This window comes from Accipiter gentilis, chromosome 13, assembly GCF_929443795.1.
Source record: "Accipiter gentilis chromosome 13, bAccGen1.1, whole genome shotgun sequence".
Classification (NCBI taxonomy): domain Eukaryota; kingdom Metazoa; phylum Chordata; class Aves; order Accipitriformes; family Accipitridae; genus Astur; species Astur gentilis.
In genome coordinates this window covers 6435803-6458348 of record NC_064892.1, presented here as the reverse complement: position 1 = coordinate 6458348, position 22546 = coordinate 6435803, and the positions used below count along the sequence as shown (strand labels likewise).

Sequence of the window (22546 nt, the reverse complement as noted above, 5' to 3'; positions counted from 1 at the left end):
CTTTTATTTTTGTATTTCATTTAAGTCAAAACACTACTGTGTTTTTTAAAGAAGGCAGCCAATATGGACAAAACAGAAATATGAAACGTACTTCCACAATGGCAGGCCAGTGCTTTCCTCACCTTAGCTTGATGGGGTTTTTTCCAGTTTTTGTGCTTTTCTGTTAACTAAGACTCAACTCCAATACAAAACAAACAAACAAACAAACAAACAAACAAAAACTTCCCCAAATAGGAGGCATTTAATAATAACTAGTTTTATAGCTGAGGCCTTTTATTCTTTTCATTTGGTGTTTATTGTAAACCATGGTAGAAACTTAACATTTTAATACATGGAAATATTTTCTTTAAAATGTTCGAAATTTTATATAAAGTTTATGATAAAAACCAAGAAAATATGCATTTAAAAATTTTATAAAGTAATACTCTGTGGTAAATTCTGTTCATTGGTTAACAGGCTTCCTTGCAAGACCAGTTTCAATCTTTAATGTAAACATTAGAGGCAAAATTTTCACCTCAGTGAAATCAAAGAGACTTTCACCATTGAATTCATGAGAAAGAAGCATTAACTCTCAATTTCCAGACAGACATGGCCAGTAACGCATATATTAATATTCTTTTTTCAAATTCAGGACTGAAAGACACAAGAGCTCTGTAAACAGTATTCCTTGTTATTACATGACCGATGTGAGAAATTAATACAAAATACTTCATGTTTTCAACCACGTTTTCAACCCCAACAGAACCCCAAAGCAGTGCCTCCCATCAGGAATGCAACAATTATATATCTGAAGAATCACTCCAATCTGTTACAGTGACTAAGCTGCTTTTTAACGTGCTTGTATTATCAGCTTCATGAAGGCCTGTTAAAAGAACAAAAAAATATTAACAATTATTAATACTACTTTGGGGGTATTTTTACTTTGTATTTATCTATGAGATAGAATCACATGCTATGTGAGCAAACACCCATGGACTTCAGGAAGTCCAGAATTTCAACCAGTGAGGAAATTACAAATGTTGATAATATGAAGGCTGTTTCTGTCACAGAATACAATGCACAGGACAAGGAGTCAGTATCAATATTACTTTTCCTTTAAAAATAACCTGAAGTATGTTTATGTAACTGACACAGCTTTAACCTTTATGTATATTGAAATGTTAGGGCTAGAAACTACTTATATAAGTTCTATGTAAGGTTGAGGCTATTACTTTACCAGTAGTTCAAATATTTATCTCAGCCTGGTAGGTCACTTAGACATCTTGAACAAACCTGAAATTTTGTTATTATTCTCAAGACAAAGTAAGAAAGTTTCCCTCCTCCCATAATTGTGGGAAGGGATTAAAAAAAATCCTGGATGATTAATTTTTAAGATGAGGTTGAAGCCCAAAAGTACCGTATGTTTTAAAATCTCTAATTTAAGTTTCTTCGCACCTCTGTATATTTATGTGTGTGTGTTGTTTACGTGTAAGTATGTATCATAAATATCATATATGATATTTACATGACATAAAACCAAGCACACAGTTTTTCTTACTTTTTCTTTTCTTACAAAATACCATATATTGAATTACAATGTGCAATACACTATACTTAAGTTCTCTTCCAGGTCTGTCAGTTGCTTAAGGCTTGTAACGTGGAAGTATGAATATGTTACCTTCCTCCTTTGGTACAGTTGTCTTCGGAAGACCCCAGGCATGTACCACAGATGCAGCATTTGACTCATTTTTCTGAACTGTCAATGCCTTCTGACCTCTATCATCTTTCATCAATAAAAAGTCTTCCTCTACTGATGATATATCCCAATCATCTTCATCAACTTCTGTGAACTAACAGGGAAAAGAAAAAAAATGCATTTTTCTTCTGTCCGTTCAAGTTGTGCTGAAATCTTCCATGAACTCAACAATGTAAAACTGCTAAAGAAAAATGCACTGGCACATGGCCTTTATGACATCTATCACCACAGTTGTAAAATCCACATCATTCAATTACCTACATTATATTAATTCACTATTATAGTTCCAAAACTAATATTAATTCACTATTATAGTTCCAAAACTAAAAGTAGGGTTTTTTTAAGTCAGGAATTGCAAAAGTTCAAAGTTCTGCCAGTTCTATAACTGGCAGAAACCTATGTTTTCAGGTATTACATGTTTAACTTAAAAAAGGATCCTCTTTTCTGGGATATTAGCTATTCCAATGAGATAGAAAGTCCTTTAGGCATTAGAATGTATATTACTTACATGAAAATAAACACAGGACATGTTATCATGCAAGTTGGCAGTTTAGTTTGCTATACAAGCATTCTGTATTCACAGTAGAAAAATCTAATATTGCAATAAAGGCCTTTTCAACTGAAAACTAATTTATTTAAAGATAAAATCAAACAATGAAAGTTTAAAAAACCACATGGTGCTCAAAGTTAAAATATGTATTCCTCTTAAGACTCACTGTTAGCATGTACAAGCATATTTTTAATTAAGTGGTGTATTTGCATAATGAGTTCACAAAGTGAGAGTCAAGTCAAACAGATGAACCTGAAGGCAGCGAGTCTGTGGTCTTTCTTACCTCATCTGCCCGAGAACTAAATATCTTCATTCAGCTTTTGAAAGAAGAGCTACAGCATTTCCCTATTTGTCAATCAGATGTGGTTCAATGGAATCGAGCCATATTAGAGAGCTTAACTGTGGAAAGTGAAAGACGATTTCTCACAAAGCTAAAACCTTATTTCACTGGAGTCACTCAATATTACAGCAAGATATAGAAGGTGCTTCTATTGCACAGAGGAAAGATTCAGATGCTATTAGAAAACAACGTAAGGTATGCACATACTAGAGAAAAATCAACAAATACGAACGTGTCCTGTCTCTCCAAAGAAGGGAAAAGACTGCAGTAATGCTCTATCTTGCAACATAGTTCAATTTTAACATCGCTGTTAACAATGTTAAACAAACTGTTTTTCAAAAACTGACATCTGCTCAGTGTGCTGTATTATTAACATACCAGGATTCAACATTTTGCTATTTTAAATTATCTGCAGTGGGAGGGTGTGGTACTGGGAAAGTCAGAGTCACATACATTGAGAAATGCTGGAGGAAGAGTTTCCTCAAACATTCGCTAAGTCCCAACTGATTTTTAAACTACAAAATACAGAGAAAAATGTCAACTTCAAACAGAATTCAGTTTTGATCAAGTGTAAATACACAGCACCGATCAACACTTCTAAGCAGTTTTATTAACTCAAAGACTTTTACTCCAAAGAAATACCATAATCCATACAATGTCTGGTGCAGGTGAACTCAGGTAATCCAGCTTCAGGTAAGCACAAAATTAATTTTCTCTAAAAATGTTTCTGAAGTAACTTCTGTGAAACGTTCCCTTCCTCTGGACCCGCTCCAACAGGTCCATGTCTCTCCCATACTGAGGACCCCAGAGCTGGACGCAGTACTGCAGGTGGGGTCTCACCAGAGTGGAGTAGAGGGGCAGAATCCCCTAGTAGAGGGGCAGAATCCCCTCCCTCGACCTGCTGGCCACGCTGCTTTTGATGCACCCCAGGATACGGTTGGCTTTCTGGGCTGCGAGCACACACTGCCAGCTTACGTTCAGTTTTTCATCCGCTAGTATCCCCAAGTACTCTCCACAGGGCTGCTCTCAATCCCTTCATCCCCTACTCTGTATTGATATTGGGGGACTGCCCCAACCTATGTGCAGGACCTTGCACTTGGCTTTACCGAACTTCCCAAGGTTCGCAGGGGCCCAGTCCTCAAGCCTGTCCAAGTCCCTCTGGATGGCATCCCATCCCTCAAGTGCATCAAATGCACCACGCAGCTTCGTGTCATCTGCAAAGTTGCTGAGGGTACATTCAATCCCACTATATCATTAATAAAGATATTGAACAGTACTGGTCCCAATACAGACCCTTGAGGGACACCACTCATTACTGGTTTCTACTTGGACATTGAGCCATTGAGTGTAACTCCTTGGACACGGCCATCCAGCCAATTCCTTAGCCATCTAATCAGACCCGTATGTCTCCAATTTAAAGTAAGAATGTTGTGGGGGACCGTATCAAAGGCCTTACAGAATCCAGGTAGATGAGATCCGTAGCTCTTCCCTTGTCCACTGATGCAGTCACTCCATTGTAGAAGGCCACCAGATTAGTCAGGCATGATTTGCCCTTGGTGAAGCCATGTCAGCTGTCTCTAATCACCTGCCTGTCTTCCATATGTTTCAACCTATCTTCTAGGAGAATCTGTTCCATGATCTTACCGGGCACAGAGGTGAGGCTGACTGGCTGGTAGCTCCCAGGGTCCTCCTTTTCACTCTTTTTAAAAATGGGTTTGACGTTTCCCTTTTTTCAGTCAGGGAGTTCTCCTGACTGCCATGACTTTTCAAATATGATGGAGAGTGGCTTGGCAATTACATCAGCCAATATCCTTAGGACCCTGGGCAGCATCTCATCAGGTCCCATGGACTTATGTATGTTCAGGTTCCTCTGGTCTTGAACCTGATCGTCTCCCACGATGGGAGGGACTTCATTACCCCAGTCCCTGCCTTGAGTTTCAGGGGCTTGAGAGATGTGGGAAGAGAGGTTACCAGTGAAAAGTACAGCATCTTTAAAGCATAGATTTTAAGGCTTATTTTGCTACAGCTCTTAGTTCTTGAAGGCCAAATTCCTTAACATAGTGCTCCACCGTCTATAGCTCTTTACAAAATGTTACATCCACTAAATTTAACTGTGAACATTTTGCAGCCTTGTATCATCTGACATTGCAGAGAATTTGAAAGTAGTATTTGGACAGAAAATTACACTGTAATAGTCATTTCTGAGTTGATAATTTTGAGTCTGGTGTGATTTGCAGCTCCCACACAGTCAAGTTAGTTAGTCAAGACAAGTTAGGTGTCACCAGTGGCAATTAAAAGCACACAGGCTAAATGTGACTACCCTACCATTACAGCTAAAGTTGATTAAGACAATCACCCCTTTCTGGAAACTGAAATAGAAGTGTCACTGTTTCTGGGAGGACTGATAAATTTCAGATTTAACAGGCAGTCAGGAAGCCCTAAAGTATCAGTTTTATTATGGATAACAGGATTCTCAGTAATTATTATTTTATGAAATGAAAAAATACTTTCTTGAATACTAGAACTAGTATCTGGCCGTCTACTTCAATCTAATAACAACTACTAAAACTGAAATAAAAAGCACTGTCTGTTGTTGACTTCTGATTTGGAATAGCTTTTGTTCCTTTTAAAAATTGTTCAGGCAAAGATCAATTTGCATCAAAGTGGCTTACCAATTATAAAACTCTAAACTGAGGGGAAGACTGGGACCTTAGGAGCCTGAGGGGTAAAGAATAAGTTGTGTTAGTATTCTGATTGTGAACACATGCCATACTCAATGGACAGACATCAGTGATAGATCTGATGCAGTCAGAAAACAGCATATGATTGTAAATAGGTGCAGCAGAAGAAAGACCATACTAAAAAAATTGAATTTTTCCCCTCATTAAAATGCATCTGTTCCATATCAGATAAAGCTCTAGAAATAAAAATATCTTAAAATATTAGATAAGCAAATTCATTTTTTCCTCCATCTAACAAGATACTAGGAAAGCAAGTAAAGAAGGGCTTTCTCTATGCTGCTAGCATAGGAGATAAAAATGATACCAATTGTGCCCAAACTTTGGGCTAGCTGTAGTGATCCAAAACAGTCATGGTATAAGCTAATAAGCACTGTGGATGAAGACGTCACTTGCCACAGCTCACTTGCCAGCACTTTTCTATGTATCAGTGCAGACGTACCCAAAAAGACTACTTAGCTCTGTAATTCCAAAACTCTCTTTCAGAATTAAGTTCTTCACTGCACCAAGATGGATTCAGCATGAAAAAAAAAGTAACATATATATTTCGATTACTTAATGAAATGACTATTAAAAGTGATACCTTCAGTTCTTTCACCTCTTCTTTCTTAATAAATGCTTGCGCAACATTAATCCCTCCAGCTGGTTTATTCTTATTTCCATGGTTAGAAAGACTCTTTCCAACTTCTTCGGTCAGTTTTTTAATAACTGTTCCTAAAGTTCATAAAAAATTATATTGACAGTTTCCATTCACAAGTAAGAGACTTTACTGTAAACCCTCTGGAAATCTTCCACGAAGTAAAAATAAGTAAAAGAAGTCTCGCTGAGGCAGAGATTGTCTCTTTTTCTGCATTTATATAAAACAGCATGATACACATCTAATTTGAACTGACATCTCCAAGTACCATATTAATATAAACACATTAGCAAAAACATAAAGTGCACATAAATATATACTTGAGACTAGATAGTCTGCCTTCATTATCTTTTCTAACACAGAAATATATCAGGAAATGCAAAATCATGCATAGCTGTTACAACATGCATATACAAAAGTAGTGAAAAAACCTTTTGAAGTTTTGGCAGGTGTTCCAGTTTCTTCAATTTCACTTTCCTCCATCCCATCCATATCACTTTTGCCAGAAGCCTTCTGAAAAGCACTGACTTTGTTGCTTGATGTTTTTGACTGCTTTTTCAATAATTCTGGTGATATGTAAGACTGTTCAATATCATCTTCATCTACTTCTTCCTCTGAACTGAATGGTGGAGTTCTAAGCAAAAACACATACAATCTAAGGACTTACTGCATTTCAGTGACTGCACTGCTATAGACATATTCAAGCTTCCTTGTATTTTCCTTTCCAATAATGTGCATTTTTCTTATGTGAAAAAACCAGGAGCTCCCATAAATACTAACTATCCATAAAACTATTTAAAGGAAATCACGCTGCTAAGTAAACTCAGGAAGTTATCACAAAATGATCTCTTATATAGACATGACTATTTCCCATCTATGCAACTACCTTTACAAAACATTAGACCAACATATAACAAGTCTTGCCAGGCAAACAAAGATAGGCTTTCATGGATCAGCAGGGAGAGCAAAGTTCAGGGTCAAGGAATCTGCACCACAGAAAGTCTGTTCTGACATTTTGTTAGATGAAAATAACTTAGGAACTTTTCAGTGCAGGAAATTACAAAGTAAGGTACCTGATGTGAGTGGAATCTGGAATATTGTGTTTAATTTTGGTCATAGTAAGAAAATATCGTGCACTGAACAAAGTATTTAGCTGCTTTTAACTGGGTCAGAGAAAGCATCTGAGAAATAAACTAAAGGAAGTCCCTCTCTTGTTCACAACAAAGAATACATCTGCTGAAAGGAAAACATGCTATCTTTCAGGGATTATAACAACACACTCAAATGGAATAATACTTTAAAATAAAATATGAAATACACAGTCCAGAAAGTGTTTATAATTTTAGCTTAACAATAGCTTTTGTGTGGCAAGCATGTGAATATTCAGTCACCAGAAATGTTTTCTTCAAAAATAAAAGGGAACAAATCATACGTGATGCTAGATGTCTTCCTGGAATCTACATTTCCAAAAAGCTTCCTGGATCTAAAAATAACAATACAAGTTATTTCAAGACTGACAGTCAACTAAGTAAGCATAAAGTTTATATAGAAGTAATGTGAATTCTTTGCTCAGTTCTTACCATATTAGCAGGAAACGTTCACGTCAGTCACAAAAACCCAAACCCACATGAGTACTATGAGAAAAGCATCTCTTACTTTGGTGTAGATGTATTCTCAGTGATGGTGGTTCTTTGTTCAGCTGGGCGGACAGCTGTTGAAGACCGTTTTACTGGTTTTCGTGGTGTGGCAAATGATGAAATTCCCAATTGATTGAACTTCTGTTTATCTACAAGAGATGTTATCTATCTCATTACTAGAAGCAATGTTTGGTATCTTTTATATTTAATTTCTAAAATTAAAGATGTCTCTGCTGTAGATTATAGTTTTACAAAAGAGAAGAAAAAGAAAAGTATTTTTTTTCTTCAAAGCAGTTCAGAATTACCATGTATCTTGCCAATATAGGAGCTAAGATTTCTGCAGTTAAACACAATGTCAAGAACCCTTTAAAGGAAACTGTTTAGTTGGCCATAACTATATAGAATATTTGTATGAAAAGTTATGAAAGCAGCTATAGAGAAACATTGCTAAATAAAACCTTAAATAGCACTTATAAAATGCAAGAGAATGAACAAAAACCAAAACCATTTTAAACCTTCTGAAGGAAGCTGAGGACAGGAAACAGGTCTATTACAAGATGATGATTTCTCTTCAACCCTAAAGCTAACTTGGCGTTCAAGATGCTCTCGAATTCGGTGAATGGCAGGCTCTTGCTTCTGTTTGCATTCTCTAGCAGATTCAATAGCACGCAAAATTTTATTTAAGTGATCATTTGGGATACCGCGAACACCCTAAGGAAACAAATAGTATTGTAAACACAGGGGTTATTATTTCTGGGATTTATATCCTACAATCATATACACTCTTTTAAACTTTGAATATCACAAAGCTTGTAGAAAAATCACAGAAGTTGGTAACACTGCCCACAGGTATAGCCATATCCTCCACAGCTGTAATTTGATGGACATGCTCTCAGGTTAATGAATTGCACTTATTTATAACATGTGGAAATTCACCTTTGGATTTTATAGGTTGAGGGTTGTGGTACAAGACTGAAAGAGAATAGCAACAAAGTGCGACAAAGATTATCCCTCTTTTAAATAACTCAAAATAATCTTACTGCTTTAATTCCCAAGGATTCCAGCTTCTCCTCCAGGGCTTGCTCCAAAACAACTCGTAATTCTTTAGTTAAAGAAGGATCAGTCTTCAAAGCATTTATTAAATAGTGGTTACTTCTATCTGTTTTATGATCACCTTTCTCAATTTCTGAAATAAGAATGGAAAAATGCATTTCAGAGACATTTGAAAAATCCACAGTACATGAGACAATTAAAAACTGCACTGAAGCATGCATTTTTTAGAAACACCATAGACAGCCATGTGCACTTTTTGTCTATATGGAATTGTATTCTTTTTAAAATCTTGGGCTAGCTTACAAAAGTCAGCCCACTTGGAATCTATAGATCAGCACCTCGTACTCACCATCACAAGTATCTTCTATTTTTCTTGTTACAGAATCACTGTAAAGATACATGCCTGAATATCTAGCAACAGAGGTCTCTGCTTTTAGAACTGTACTTGGAAACTTCTGATAAAGAAAGACTATCTTCTGATAATTAAGTTCTCTAAAAGTGGTATTTCAAATCAAAGCTGAACTCCAGCAGGAATTAGAACAGGTATATGACAAATTTGTTGTCAAGAAAAGCTTAAAACAACGTAATGTTCTCTGATAAAAAACACCCACTGAAATAAAATCTTTGGAAAGTTTTAACAGTTTCAAAAGTCTTGGTAAAGACAAAACCTTAGTCTGAGGCAGACAGTTTCACAGAAAATACATGATGGATAACACTTATATCAAAACTCTTTCAAGGACAAAGTTCAGTGTCGTGTTTTCTTCTATGCAGGTCTATGACACCATACATACTTAAAAGCAGACAAAGAAATTTCCCTTGCTTTAAGTGTCTCTTTCCCTTACTTTAAGCGTCCGTAATGACATGAACTCTTATGCAAGAAATAAAGAATCATCTAGACAGATTCTTCCATCTAAATTAAAGACTGACATTTAAATTAGGCCAAAGTATTATAGGGTCATACAGAGGAGTAAAGAAGCAAAACACACCAATTTGGAACCTGCCTATAACGTGTCCCTAGCAAGATGAAATTTTACTGAATGCCACTTCTACCAAGAGAACCAATGCTCTGTGGGACCACAGTAGCTGCTCCTGTCTGGCAGTGGTCAGCAAAGCTGGCAAAGCATACACAGAGGGGTATACAACATCCCAAGAAAGCATGCTGTAAACCACACTCCCAACTTCGTCCCCTGAAATAAAAGCTAAATGTTGGGCAGGAGTTTGTCGCTGTCCAGTATGCCTTACAGGGCAGCAGAGTCATTTGCCAGCCCACAGACAATGACATAAATGAAGGAGTAATTCCATACTGTGACTTTCAAGTGCCACTTCTCCTATTTTTAAACAATGATTGCTTAAAAAGCAGTTCCATTTACTTTTCATTTTTCTTTAAGGGAAAGACAAGCACCCGGAAGAGGACCCAAAAAAGCCTCAAGATACACAAATGATATTTAGGTTGTTTTGAGAGTGGCCTCCAATGGATCCTGGAAAGAACTGTAGGTAATAAAAACTTTCTGAGAAAAAGTCCAGCTACCATACTAACAGATCTGCGTTGAAGAGGACAGAATCTTGCTGAAATCTTATCTGGCTTGGGGATCTGTTGGGACAACTCAGTCCCTGACAGAAGTAGGATTAAAAATGATTCGGTTGGAGAGCTGAGTCCTAGAAGAGGCAAGCTACTGGCTGGTGAGGAAACACAGCGCTATCAGACTATCCCTAGTCAGGAAAAGGTGCATTATGCAGTATGAAATCCTTCCAGAAAGCTAGACATGAGTCATTTTAAAGTGGAAGGCTCCAAGGAGCCTTCTGAAAATCCTGTCCCTTTCAGATGTTAATCCTTACAATAAAATAGATTCATCTAAAATAATTTTTAAACTCATAATTACTACATACTAATATGGGTAACAAGACTATCCAACATTATCCTAATTAATGACAGTATTAATTCTTGCTAATTAACTCAAGATAAATCCTCTTTGCCAGAGACAACTATTTAAGGAACTGTTTTCTTATTCATTTTTGTTTTTTTAAAAAAACCCTAAATACTAGATTTAACAACTTTGGAGACAATAGACCTTAAGTCTGGTCCACTGTCTCAGCTCCTACATAATCCTATGAAATAATGTGCCAAGTCAAGAATTTTCACACTCTCCCTTACAAATGACTGCCACCGAAAACAAAAAAATCTTGGTCTATCTTTTCAGACCACATTCTTTCTTTCTCTCTTTTGTACTGCAGGCCATGCCTTTAGGCACAGCAGAAGAATCAAAGACAATCCATCAAGAGAGAAGACGGCAAGCAAGAGAAACAGCAGAAAGAACGGCAAAAATGCAAGCAGTCTTTATTTCAGATTGTTCAGAGTCACTGGATTTTCCCTGGGGAAACCTCTCACTTATGCACAGATGTATTCAAGCAACAATTTTGTTTTCAAAACAGCATCATTCCTTCAAAATTTAAACTCATTGGCTATAAAGTTCAAGACTGATTTTGATTTTTGCCCACGGTACAGATTATTATGCTATTCAGCTATTTGGCGTTTAACCTGAAGTACTGTTAGCCTTCTTCAGGAGAATACCATGCAGGATGAACCAATGCTTTCTGTTCAGCCACTGTAAATGTGGCCTTCTCCAAGTTTTATTCAGATGGAGCAGAAGAACAGCTGCCAACACTGGGATACACAATTTCATTCAGAATTGCACAGCTCTGGCTGGAGCTGTGGCTGCTTGGAAGTAGGTGTAACTCAGATTACTTGCAGAAGTATCTTTGGTGAAAGTAGGCAGCTTCAACCTCCACCACCAACTGCCTTCTAACTGAACTCTTTATCCTCTTACGCAGAGTTTGAAAAAGAAGTGAGCACACATTGCAATAGCATCAGCACTAAAAATTTCCTAGTAAGGGGGTATTCCCCATAAAACATTTTGCTCTGCTTAGCTCAAGTGCCTTTAGACATATGGAATATGCCTGCTTTAAAGAGTTAGCCAGATTTTCATAAAAACATTGCACTTGGCTAGGGAAATCATAATATTTACAAGCACCAATAGCAAACAGGAGCCTGACACAAACGAGGAATGTTCCCACCCAAATCACATAGGCATACTGCAATACAATGAAAAATACTATAGGTATCAAATAATATTTACTTTTTTATTTTCAAGAAACACATGCCACTGTATTTTGAGCTGAATCAACCATTACCTTTTTCCTCTTCTGAAAGCTCCTCTATGGGCTCCAGCATATGCACCAAGGGTGCCTGCTCTAATAACGAGGAAGAACAGGAACACCAGACAAACAGGACAGAAGAAGGTCAAGGTCCAGAGCGGGAAGTTAGGCAAAAAAAATACACTGATGTCAACTTTCCTGATTGCTGACAACCTGCTTAACAATCACAAACCCAATGCAGCATGCCTCTTCACTGCCTTGCTGGTACATTTTTGTAGAGGACACCCTAATACAATAGTCACTTCAGGAGTGATTTAGTTGCCCAAACATGGGTGTCTAGTGTCACCTCAGATATATCAGAGTTTTAAGCCATCAGCACAGGGCTGGCTGATACGTCACAGAACTATAGAAAAACCCATGCCCTTCTGGAATGGCAGGCAGAGGCCAGGTGGGATGTTTTTAGGCACCTACAACGACAAGGCCACCTAGGATTAAGTAAATGAATACTGTCATTCATTTCTCATAAGAAGCATTTTCATTTTTAAATTTATTTAAAAATAGTTTATGTGCAATTTGATACTAAAAGTTTACAAAAGGCAAGTGAAATGGTCAGACATAGAAATCCTCAAAAATATACGAAAAAAATGTTAACTCATTATTCCAGAGAATTATTAATTACTGAGTCCATATATGCAACAGAAATTTTATATCTATATATATAGATATGATAATTTCCAATAAAACCAATTTAAAAAATCTTCAAGTGCTCCAATACAGTGAGACTCAGCATTATCATGTGCTTTAAAGAAATCTTGAAATGTCCTCTGCTGAAAACAGCTTCCTAAACACATTGAAATTATCATTCTATAGGCTGTCAGGTACAATTTGCTTTATATAAATGAAGCCAAAGTACAGTTTATTTACAACTTTATAGACTTCAGATATGAGATGCATGAAAATGCTTATATGTAGAATATTAAAAATTAAAGTTTTAAAAATGTTAATATTTACCTTCCATAAATTAACTTATTTTAATGAAAAGTAGAACTTGAGTTTCTTCTAGGGTTTCCGATAAAAACAGAGATGTGCAAACTATACTTTAAATATTCAACTACTGGCAATATAGGAGAAAACAATTTATTGGCCAATATTTTGGGCCAACATATATTTGCCCCAACCTTCACAAGAAATCTTTGGCACTATAAATGGTTGTTACACTGTATAGATAGAAGGGGAGGAAGTGACGTTGCATTAAAGATTTCTGCTCTTCAGCACTTCTTGTACAACTAGGTACAACCACGGATGCACTGTGATGGGTAAACACAATGAAATGAGAACTTGGAGCTAAGTGACACTTACTGTCACATCTCCAATATTCCCCATGTGAAGGGGACTAAAACTGGTGGTGTAAATACTTGGTTATGGCAGCTGCTCTCTCCATGCTTTCCATACTTGTGACTATATTCAGCCTCACACCTGCTTTTCCAAGGCCGTTACCAGACTTTAAGATTTGCTCCCATATAACTTGAACTAAATAAGAAGTTCTAAAAAAATGTTTCTTATACCATCACAAGATGCTAACAAGATGCAAATGTCAACATATGTTATGGAAACACTTAAAAGCAAACCTCTGAGAGACAATTAGGCTTCTGGTCTTTCAGTCTCTAAGGCCGTTAAGATTTAACAGTGGCCAGAGCATTCTTGGGCACCAGAACGTGATCCTCCACACTACTGCTCCTGGCACCCTGTTGCCCTGCACCAACTAACGTTCTCCAAAACAATGTTCAGGCACAGTTTGGGATCATTCCCAAAAGCCTGCAGTGAGCCTGTTTTGGAGGACAGAGCCTGAAGCACAGATGAGATGTTCTGGGGGGATTTAATTTACTGCATGGGCATTGAGGTGTCTGAGTTTTTTGGCTGGACCTACTAGCCAGTAAGCCAGTTGCTGTGTATTTGGATTTAATCTATACTTGTTTTACCTGTACTTTACTCAAAAGCAATCTGCTTAGAGGAGCTGACTCCTCTCTGCACAAGCCCTTGTCAAGTAACTTAATTTAACAGGAGAAGCCCAGTCCCCAGAACTCAGACCTGAAAAGAATCTGCAGATCTGGTATAAAGGTACATGCTTCTCTTCCTCAGAATACTAGAAGCAGAGGAAGTTAAAAATCAGTAAAAGCATAGTTGCAAGAGCAAAACCAAAATGTATTACTGTTACGTGCAATATTGTTGTTCACTGCATGATGACAGAGGAGATAGAATGCTAAGACATGGGGGAGTGCAACATCTGGAAACACCAACTTCTCCAATGTAAGCAGGCATTTTCTTTCTCTTTACTGTACACATATTCTAAGAGACATTTATTAACCATCATGTTAGAATCAAATGTAAGAAAAAGAGGCTTGGTTCACCACTCCTCTGGTTTATAGACAGGTGTGGAGATCACCTCCCTTAAGGAGCCCTCTCCTTACGTTTACTAAAGATGTGCTTTTTCTAGCTATCTGATCAGACCTCTCACCTCTTAATCTTAGTGCACAACCTTGAAATCACCAGCATCTGAATACTACCAAGCTTATTTTTAGGAATCATTCAAGTCTGACTACCCAACTAGACCTCAAAACTGTACAAAGTAGTTTTTGCTAACTTCAAAGCTAAATCAATGCTGCTGATGCAGACTGAAATCCTAACTACTCCACATTACTGTAACCTCCTCTAGTTCATCCAACCTTTTTGCCCAAAGTCTCACCAAGCCACAATCCAATGTTAGCCTTAAACAAGTAATCACTACAACTTCTGACTTAAGTAGAGCCAGTTACCTTCCTGTCAATTATCAGCCCTACACCTAAACCACTGCTCTACATCAACATTTATAACATCAGACCTTGCTGGCAAGGATCTTACTCCTAGCTTTCATCCTGGCCTGAGTGTTGAACATAGACAGACTACTACCTTCCTTTCTGGACTCAAACCTAGAAATAAATTACTTGCTCCTACTCACTTCCCAGTTCCCCACTCCAGCTGAAGACCCCAGCTGTGTTCTTGCCTTACTGGAAGTGGATTCCAGGAGGCTGAAGCAAGGCAGGAGGCCTTGTGTCAATGAACAAAGTATAATTGAGGTTGCAATGTAATCTGGTGTAATTTCTAATTCAGATGCTTATTTATACTCATTTATACTTTGTTCATTGACAAATTTGAACCCTGGCTTTCATCTCCACACCTTTATTGGCTATAAAATAGAGATAAATTTCAGCTTCATACTTAAACCTATTCAGTCAGGTTCTGCTGCTGCTACCTTCCTTAATTGATCCTTCTTAACTTGACCATAACTCTCTTTTCCAATCAACGTCTGTCTAAACCCAATCCTAACCCTAACCCAAGCTCAGTGATTTCTGTAAAACCTTGGATCAGCAATAACCAGATGTCTCTGGGTGATACCAGCCCTTTGCAGACCCTTATTCTTCTTGCTGGCATGAACCACCTTAACTCCAAACCCAATTCATTCAGTCCCCCCGCAACAGTCCCACACCTGACGCTAATCAAACAGTATTATTACTAAATCCTATACCTAGCCCAGTGGCAGATTCCAAACACATCCTTCCCATGTGTCATCAGCCAGCCTCAGTCCCAAACCTAGCCCTACCTTTATCCTCAGAAGAATGGTTCCTGTCAGCCTCAGGCCTGAACCTAACTAAATGGTGTCTTCCAACACCAGTCTTAATGCAGGCTAGTCGCACTTGTATCTCACTGGCCTGAATCCAGCCATATTAATACTAGCCATCATTAAGGCCAGCAACCTTGAGATGACCTCCACAATTATGTGTCTGTCGTCCCACATCTTCCAGAATATCTCTTCTGCCAGCTAATATGCGTGGACAGATAGATGAGAGATATCAAAAGTACAGGTTGCCTTAATTTCTTCAGTGGATAATTATACTACTGCAAAATTATGTGCCTGGCATACTTTGACAAAACATTAAATATCTGTTTTAAGTAATATCTGGAGACAATTTCTGTGCAGGTGGAATAGGAAAATGTATTTAACAATAATGAAGAATTCAGGCTGTATATATTTCAAGCATATCATACATTGTTTGTCTGTTTTTATCTACTAGTTTATAAACCCCCAATATTCTGACAGTATTATTAGAAAAGCAGTATTATGGCCAACATTTAAAGGAGAAATCCTGTCTACTTGCTTTGAAATATGAAATCCTAAAGAACTTTTAGCCTGAACAGAAGTGTTACTATTATCTATAGTGGAGTATCACCCTACAGTAAGCACTTTGCACTTGCAATATGAAAACCCAGGATAAAATATAAAACTTATTTGCTGTAAATTGCTGCACTTCTTAAAAAATGTAATGAATGTAAGCCACGACTATAGTCATTATATACTCTTTTAATTTATACTCAAATTTCACATCCAAGGAGCTGCCAGACTTAATCTGTGATACTTGTAATTTTGACTGTCATCTTTGCATTAATGCACTTCATATATTTTTCTCCTAACTAATCAATGGGAAGCCATATACTGCACATAAGCAGCAAAAATATTAATTTTAAACCAATGTTCTTAAATACAATAAATTTTTGACACTTACCTGAGGCATCTAAGTTAGGAGCCTAGTCATCTCAGACTCCTTCTACAGTCAACGAAGAGACACAGGCAACTTCAAAGAGCAATTCAGATCTTATTTCAGCTGAACCAAACTCTGAAGGTGCCGCTTTTCTTTGTTAACTGTCTAGGAAGACTACTTTGACTAAATTTTCCTCAGATGCTTCAGCTATGCCCCTGATGACAGTCAGGCCTTAGTCCACACTATGTTTGAAGACTGAGGCATAGGTTTTAATGGACAATCTAATTAATATCTTTGCTTTTATCTTTGCTACTGTCATCAATTCCACCTAGTATTATTCACCTAACAAAGATTAAATATTGAACAAGTATCAACATTTCAAGAGTAATATAGGAGCCAAAGCCTGATTTTAAAATATGATTTCTTAAAAAAAAATCATAATTAATCCTTTTTGTGAGACTGAAGTAATCTTTGAAAATAAGACTTAAGTTATATCTGCACAAAACCCTACAGGTAGTTTAGAAACAGACAGAAGAATGGTCAGCCAGGATGGCATTCAAGGCACACTATTAGCTATCACAAGAAATTAGGAACGTTAACACAAAAGCACCAGGCTAACACAGTTATTCCACTACTTTACACCTAAGATACCTCATTTGTAATTCGGGTATCTTTTCAGAACAGATTTAAGATGTGCAGAATATTAGGATGCAAAAGCTTCCAAGCAACTTTGAAAAGTGTCCTTAAGTTCACATTAGAGAGCCTTTTCCAGAATAAATTTTCTTTCAAACAGAAAAAAAAAGAAGGAAGATATTCCATATGCAGGCAATTATTTGGTAGGAAAACTACAGCTCTTGTGATTTCAGAGGTGCTCTGTGCTAAATAAATTTGTGTACAGAAGTTACCAGCAAGCGCTTTCATTTTCATAATGGCACGAGATGCGGCCATGATGTCTTAATTCAGTATGTAAGTCAATCCCTTGAGAAGTCCTGCAAATTTTGGGAAAGACACTATAACTTCTGCTAACCTTTATATCCAGAAATTAGGTAAGGTAATTTTAAAAAAAATCCAGAAGGGAAGAAAGGGGACAGAGAGACCTGCAGAAATAAATAAAATAATCATCAGCAAAGGAATCTGAAGGAAACACCTTCTTTGAGGTTTCATAATAAATCGATAGCGAATCTTTTGTATACCAATTGCAGGAACAGCTTTTTCTATCTTGAGAGGTTTCACAAGATGTCATGAACTTCATATTTGGAGCAGCAAGAAATCAGGAAAGATCTGAATGAGGTGATCTAAAGTGTCAGAGTATGGAAAATACTAATGTTCACAGAACTGTCTTTCTCCTCAATACAAGTGAAAGTAAATGCACTAAGAAAGCAATGCTTGTCAAGCTTGGTGTGTAAGCCCTTAGCAGCAATATTCTTCATAAAACTTGTTTCTTAAATTCAGGGCAATAGCTAAGCTACTTGCTGCCAGATCTCTTAGCCAGAACCAGCACTACTGTGTTGGTGCAATGAAGCCGGTTTGAATGAAAAAGAATTAGATTATTTAAAATACTATTCCTAATAATGTATACTTAATATATTATTATTTTTCTCCACATAACATTTCATCTATATAGTTTCACTTAAAAACCTTCAAGCAATGAGCTACTAACGTTGCATAGGTTAGAAAGAAATCTCTGTATCATTCAAATAATGTTACCATATAATAAATAAAATCTATTTTCCTTCATTTAGTAATCCTTGTCCCAATAAATATTTTGAAATCAACACTTCATATTCATCAGTTTTCCAATCCTCATCAAGTTATCGAAAGCTTCTGTTGTATACTGACCCTTCTCCCCATATGCTTTTTCATAACTTTTTGGATTTGTTGAAGAAGAAAAATTCTGTACATTTTTCTTAGACATTTTTTCTCCCTTTGACAGGTTTTAAAACTAAGAGAAATAATAATTTAAAAAATTATATAATTATAACTCAATAATTAAAATTAATAAACTGTTTTTTGACATTAAACTTTTTACTTGCTCAAAGTTCATTTTTCATTACTTCCCTGCTTAAAATGAAAATAAAGAATTCATTAATTGCAGAATATTGGTGCGGTAACAATACTCTCCATTACTTTGCATACTGAGAAAAAAAAAAAGACAACTGTTTTCACAAAGTACAAAACAATGTAAACAGAGGTTTATCCCTTCCCCTTACTTCTAAACAGTATCACAATGCAGCAAGTTAAAATAACTAAATAATGATCTATATGTAACTACAGATATACTGTGGAAGAACTATCTAGATGGACTGATTGTCTATTTTGATTATTTCTTCTATATTTTCCTCCTTGACATTTGAAGTCACATGAAAAATACAGTATTTCAAGACTTATAAACAAACATCTTCACATACTTCCCTGTACAAATTCCAGTACATGCATGTGCCTATCTAGTATATGCATATACCAGATAAGCATATTTTCCTATAAGAAAACATAATTTTATTTCCTCAATTAGTTTCATTTACCTTAAGGTGCTTCAATACTATACACGTGCTAGGAATTATTCTCAAATTTTCTTTTGTTTTCATTTATCCTTTTCAATAGTGCATCTTTACAATTACTTGATAGAAATTCTCAGTGCTGACATACAGCAAAGCAATTCAAATTACGTTCTTTCAATAGAACTACTCTTACAGCTATGATTTGAAAAGCAACACATTTGAGAAGACAGAGCGTTAGATTTGAAAGTACTGGATCTGGACCTATCAAAAAACTTACCATGCATCACTGGTAGACTTGGTTTAGATTCTTCAAGATGCTCTACAGTAGTGTTCACTAAAGTGGCATAAAAGTAAAAAATATTGTAAATGTATTATAGTAAACAATAACAGACATATACAGATTTTTAAATGTAGCAATATTTAATCATATTTATAAATTATGTCATTTTTGGCTTTAACAGGGAAAAAATTAAACAAATCATTTACAAAGTAAAAAAATGGTCCTTCACAACATAAAACTATGTCTTTATCTATGCTTAACATTTTAAATACTTCTAGAATCAGGAGGAGAAACTAGAAATTAAATCATCACTGAACTGGAATGAGATCATGCTGTCTTTGTGTCCCAGAGAAGACAACTTGGCCCAAACCTACTTAATCAAGCCTAGCCTGATCGAGGCATGTATTCCCCAAAGAGGATCTGCTGCATCCACACTTCATATCAATTAGCACAAACCTTATCTATGTCACGTATAGAGTGTAGCTTTGGAGTGAATTATCACTTCAGTTCTACATTCCACAGATCAGCTTGGGGCCTAGAAGCAAATTCGCTTCTGTGCCATGGTCTTATACTTGCCTGTGCTTCAGCGTGGCTGAATATGACCAGCTCCAGTTGAAAAGCCATACAGCCATACTATTACTATGCTCCTCTGAAACTAACCCACTCCCTACTGTTAGATTCAGTTCAAGCAAATGTTTTGCTAACAGAGCAAGATGGTTTCCAAACCGGGATTAGAATTAATTCAGCTGTCATCTATTGCAATAAACTTATTTCATCTGCATCATCAACTACATGGGTGTTTGTGGTACAGGACTACATCCTAAAACACTATTATCAGATTTAGCTATTTGTAATGGACTTCAGATGTTAAAGCATTGCACAGACAAAAATATCAGAGTTCTTAAAATTCTCTGAACGTCTGTATCTCAACTGACAAATTAATCAAGTTTGTCTACTCTTTCAGTGTTTTCTCTTTTGTGAGTTCCGCAGCCTAAGGACAGTCACACATAAAGAAACAATTAAAATTACATTTCATAAAGCAAAGCCAAAAGTTGTTTACATAATACAAAATAGAGTTGTGCTGTGGTTTAACCCCAGCCAGCAACTAAGCGCCACACAGCCACTCACTCACTTCCCCGCCCCCCCCAGCTGAAACCAGGACAAGTTGCTATATTTCACATCTCTTCACTACTCAAGCAATCAGCTTTGTACATTAGAAGTCCTTACAGCTGCAAAACATGAACTTCGCAATTCATGGCATGGAAACAGGTAGGTACCCTGTGAAACACAAATAAATTGCCAGTACTGATTTGATTTCAATATTCAGTTAGTAAAGTTGATGTTTATACTTTTTAATGAATTGTAGCATTTGTTTCAGCCAAGCTGCTGAAATTAGAAATAAAATCTGCTTTTTCTTACCGTTTGTACTTACCATCATATGGTTTAATGCTTGCAACTGATCTTGTGGACAATTCTTTTATCTAAAAGAGAAAAGACAGATACACGAATAGTTACAAAAGTAAGCGATCAATATCTAGAAATGAACATTTAGTACATAATACCTAGTTTCAGTACTATTCCATAACAGAAATTATTGTTTAAGATTTGGGGATAAAAACACTACTTTTGTGGAATTCTATTCTGCTGCTTAGTGTATATTTCATTCATGCTTAATGAATGCTGAAGACTTATTTCTGTTTGTTGTCTTATGTGAACTCATGCTTTGTACACCCTGTTATTACAAGCTATAAAGTGAAATGAGAGTGGGGTTATGGGCCACTTCAGCACATCCAGTTTCAATACTTCCTGCTTCAGCAATTCATGTTCGTTTTGCAAGTCTAGCTCCACTCCAGGAAAACACTTAATTACACATTGATTTTAAATGTATGAACAGTTCTCCTGTCTGCTCTACAGTTTTGTCTCTCTGACACCAGACACATGCACTGAACAAAACTGAGAGCATAGAGGAAAAAAGCTGGCTGTAATTCGATCTAAAGGAAATGGGAAAGTTGGGAATCCTGTATCATTAAAACAATGTTCTGCACTCCAATTCCGCAAGCAGAAGCTAAACCCAAACCATACAAACACACAGTCAGTATCAGCTGGAGCTGGCACAAGATATTGGACCCTGGTCCTCTTTTATTTATCAGTTTGGTTATAGCCAGTAGTGCCTCAATACACTGTCCATTCACTTTGCACTCTACAAAAGTGTTAGCTATTTCTCAAGCCCTTCTAGCTTCTAGGGATTGAGAATGTAGATCTTCACAATTGTATTTCACAAACACCAAACTCGGATCCCTCTGAACCTATTTTACATCTGTTGTCACACTGTTTTGTTTTAAAAGATCACTTTAATCCTAGAGAAATTTCTTGCAGTAAGTCCTCTATTGCTCCAGCTATCATATTTGTTAAGGTGGAGATGTAAAAGCTATTATTTGTCTTTCCAATTCTTTAAGCTCTTAAGTATAGGTTTCACATTAATCTCAAAAAAATGTGTATATTCAGATGTTGATTTGTAAAGAACACACCATCTAATAGAGGAATAGGTTGTAAGGACTGCATAATCATGCCATTGTCTAAACTCCAGACCACCCAGATCTTCACCCACCCATCACCTCAAAAAATCTAGTTATGTTTGAACAAAAGCATATTTTTAAGAAAAAACAATTCATTTCCAAAAAAGTAATTTCACAGAATCATAGACTATCTTAGGTTGGAAGGTACCCATAAGGATCATTGAGTCCAACTCCCTGCTCCTTGCAGGACTACCTAAAACTAAACTGTATGACTTAAGAGCATCGCCCAGATGCTCCTTCAACTCTGACAGGCTTGGTGCTGTGACCACTTCCCCAGGGAGCCTGTTCCAGTGACTGACCACGCTCTCAGTGAAGAAACTTTTCCTAATGTCCAATCTGAACTTCCCCTGACGCAGCTTCATTCCATTTCCTTGTGTCCTACAGCTGGTCACCAGCAAGAAGAGATCAGTATCTCCCCAACTGCTGCCCCCTCTTAAGGAAGTTGTAGACTGTGACGAGGTCACCCCTCAGCCTTCTCTTCTCCAAGATGAACAAGCCAAGTGACCTCAGCTGCTCCCTCTAAGTCTTGCCTTTGAGACCTTTCACCACTTTGGTCACCCTCCTCTGGACACACTCTAATAGTCTGATGTCCTTCTTATACTGAGGCACCCAAAACTGCACATAGTACTCAAGGTGAGGCCGCACCAGTGCGGTGTAGAGTGGAACAATCACCTCGCTCGACTGGCTAGGTAGGCTGTGCTTGATGCACCCCATGACACGGTTGGCTCTTTTGGCTACCAGGGCACACCGTGACTCGTATTCAACTTGCCATCAA

At 37.0% G+C, this 22546-nt stretch overlaps 1 protein-coding gene across 1 annotated transcript in view; it reads right to left on the bottom strand.

Annotated features, from left to right (window-relative positions):
- Positions 1–336: 336 nt before the first annotated feature.
- DZIP1 (DAZ interacting zinc finger protein 1) overlaps positions 337–22546 on the bottom strand; it is a 40700-nt gene continuing 18490 nt past the window's right edge. The window contains exons 10-19 of the mRNA XM_049815987.1: positions 20628–20676; positions 19193–19249; positions 8678–8823; positions 8153–8348; positions 7657–7786; positions 7433–7483; positions 6432–6634; positions 5947–6077; positions 1658–1829; positions 337–862 (exon numbers count right to left, since the gene is read on the bottom strand). Coding sequence (XP_049671944.1) covers positions 780–862; positions 1658–1829; positions 5947–6077; positions 6432–6634; positions 7433–7483; positions 7657–7786; positions 8153–8348; positions 8678–8823; positions 19193–19249; positions 20628–20676 — 1218 coding nt within the window. The 3' untranslated portion in view covers positions 337–779. The remainder of the gene's footprint in view (positions 863–1657; positions 1830–5946; positions 6078–6431; positions 6635–7432; positions 7484–7656; positions 7787–8152; positions 8349–8677; positions 8824–19192; positions 19250–20627; positions 20677–22546) is intronic.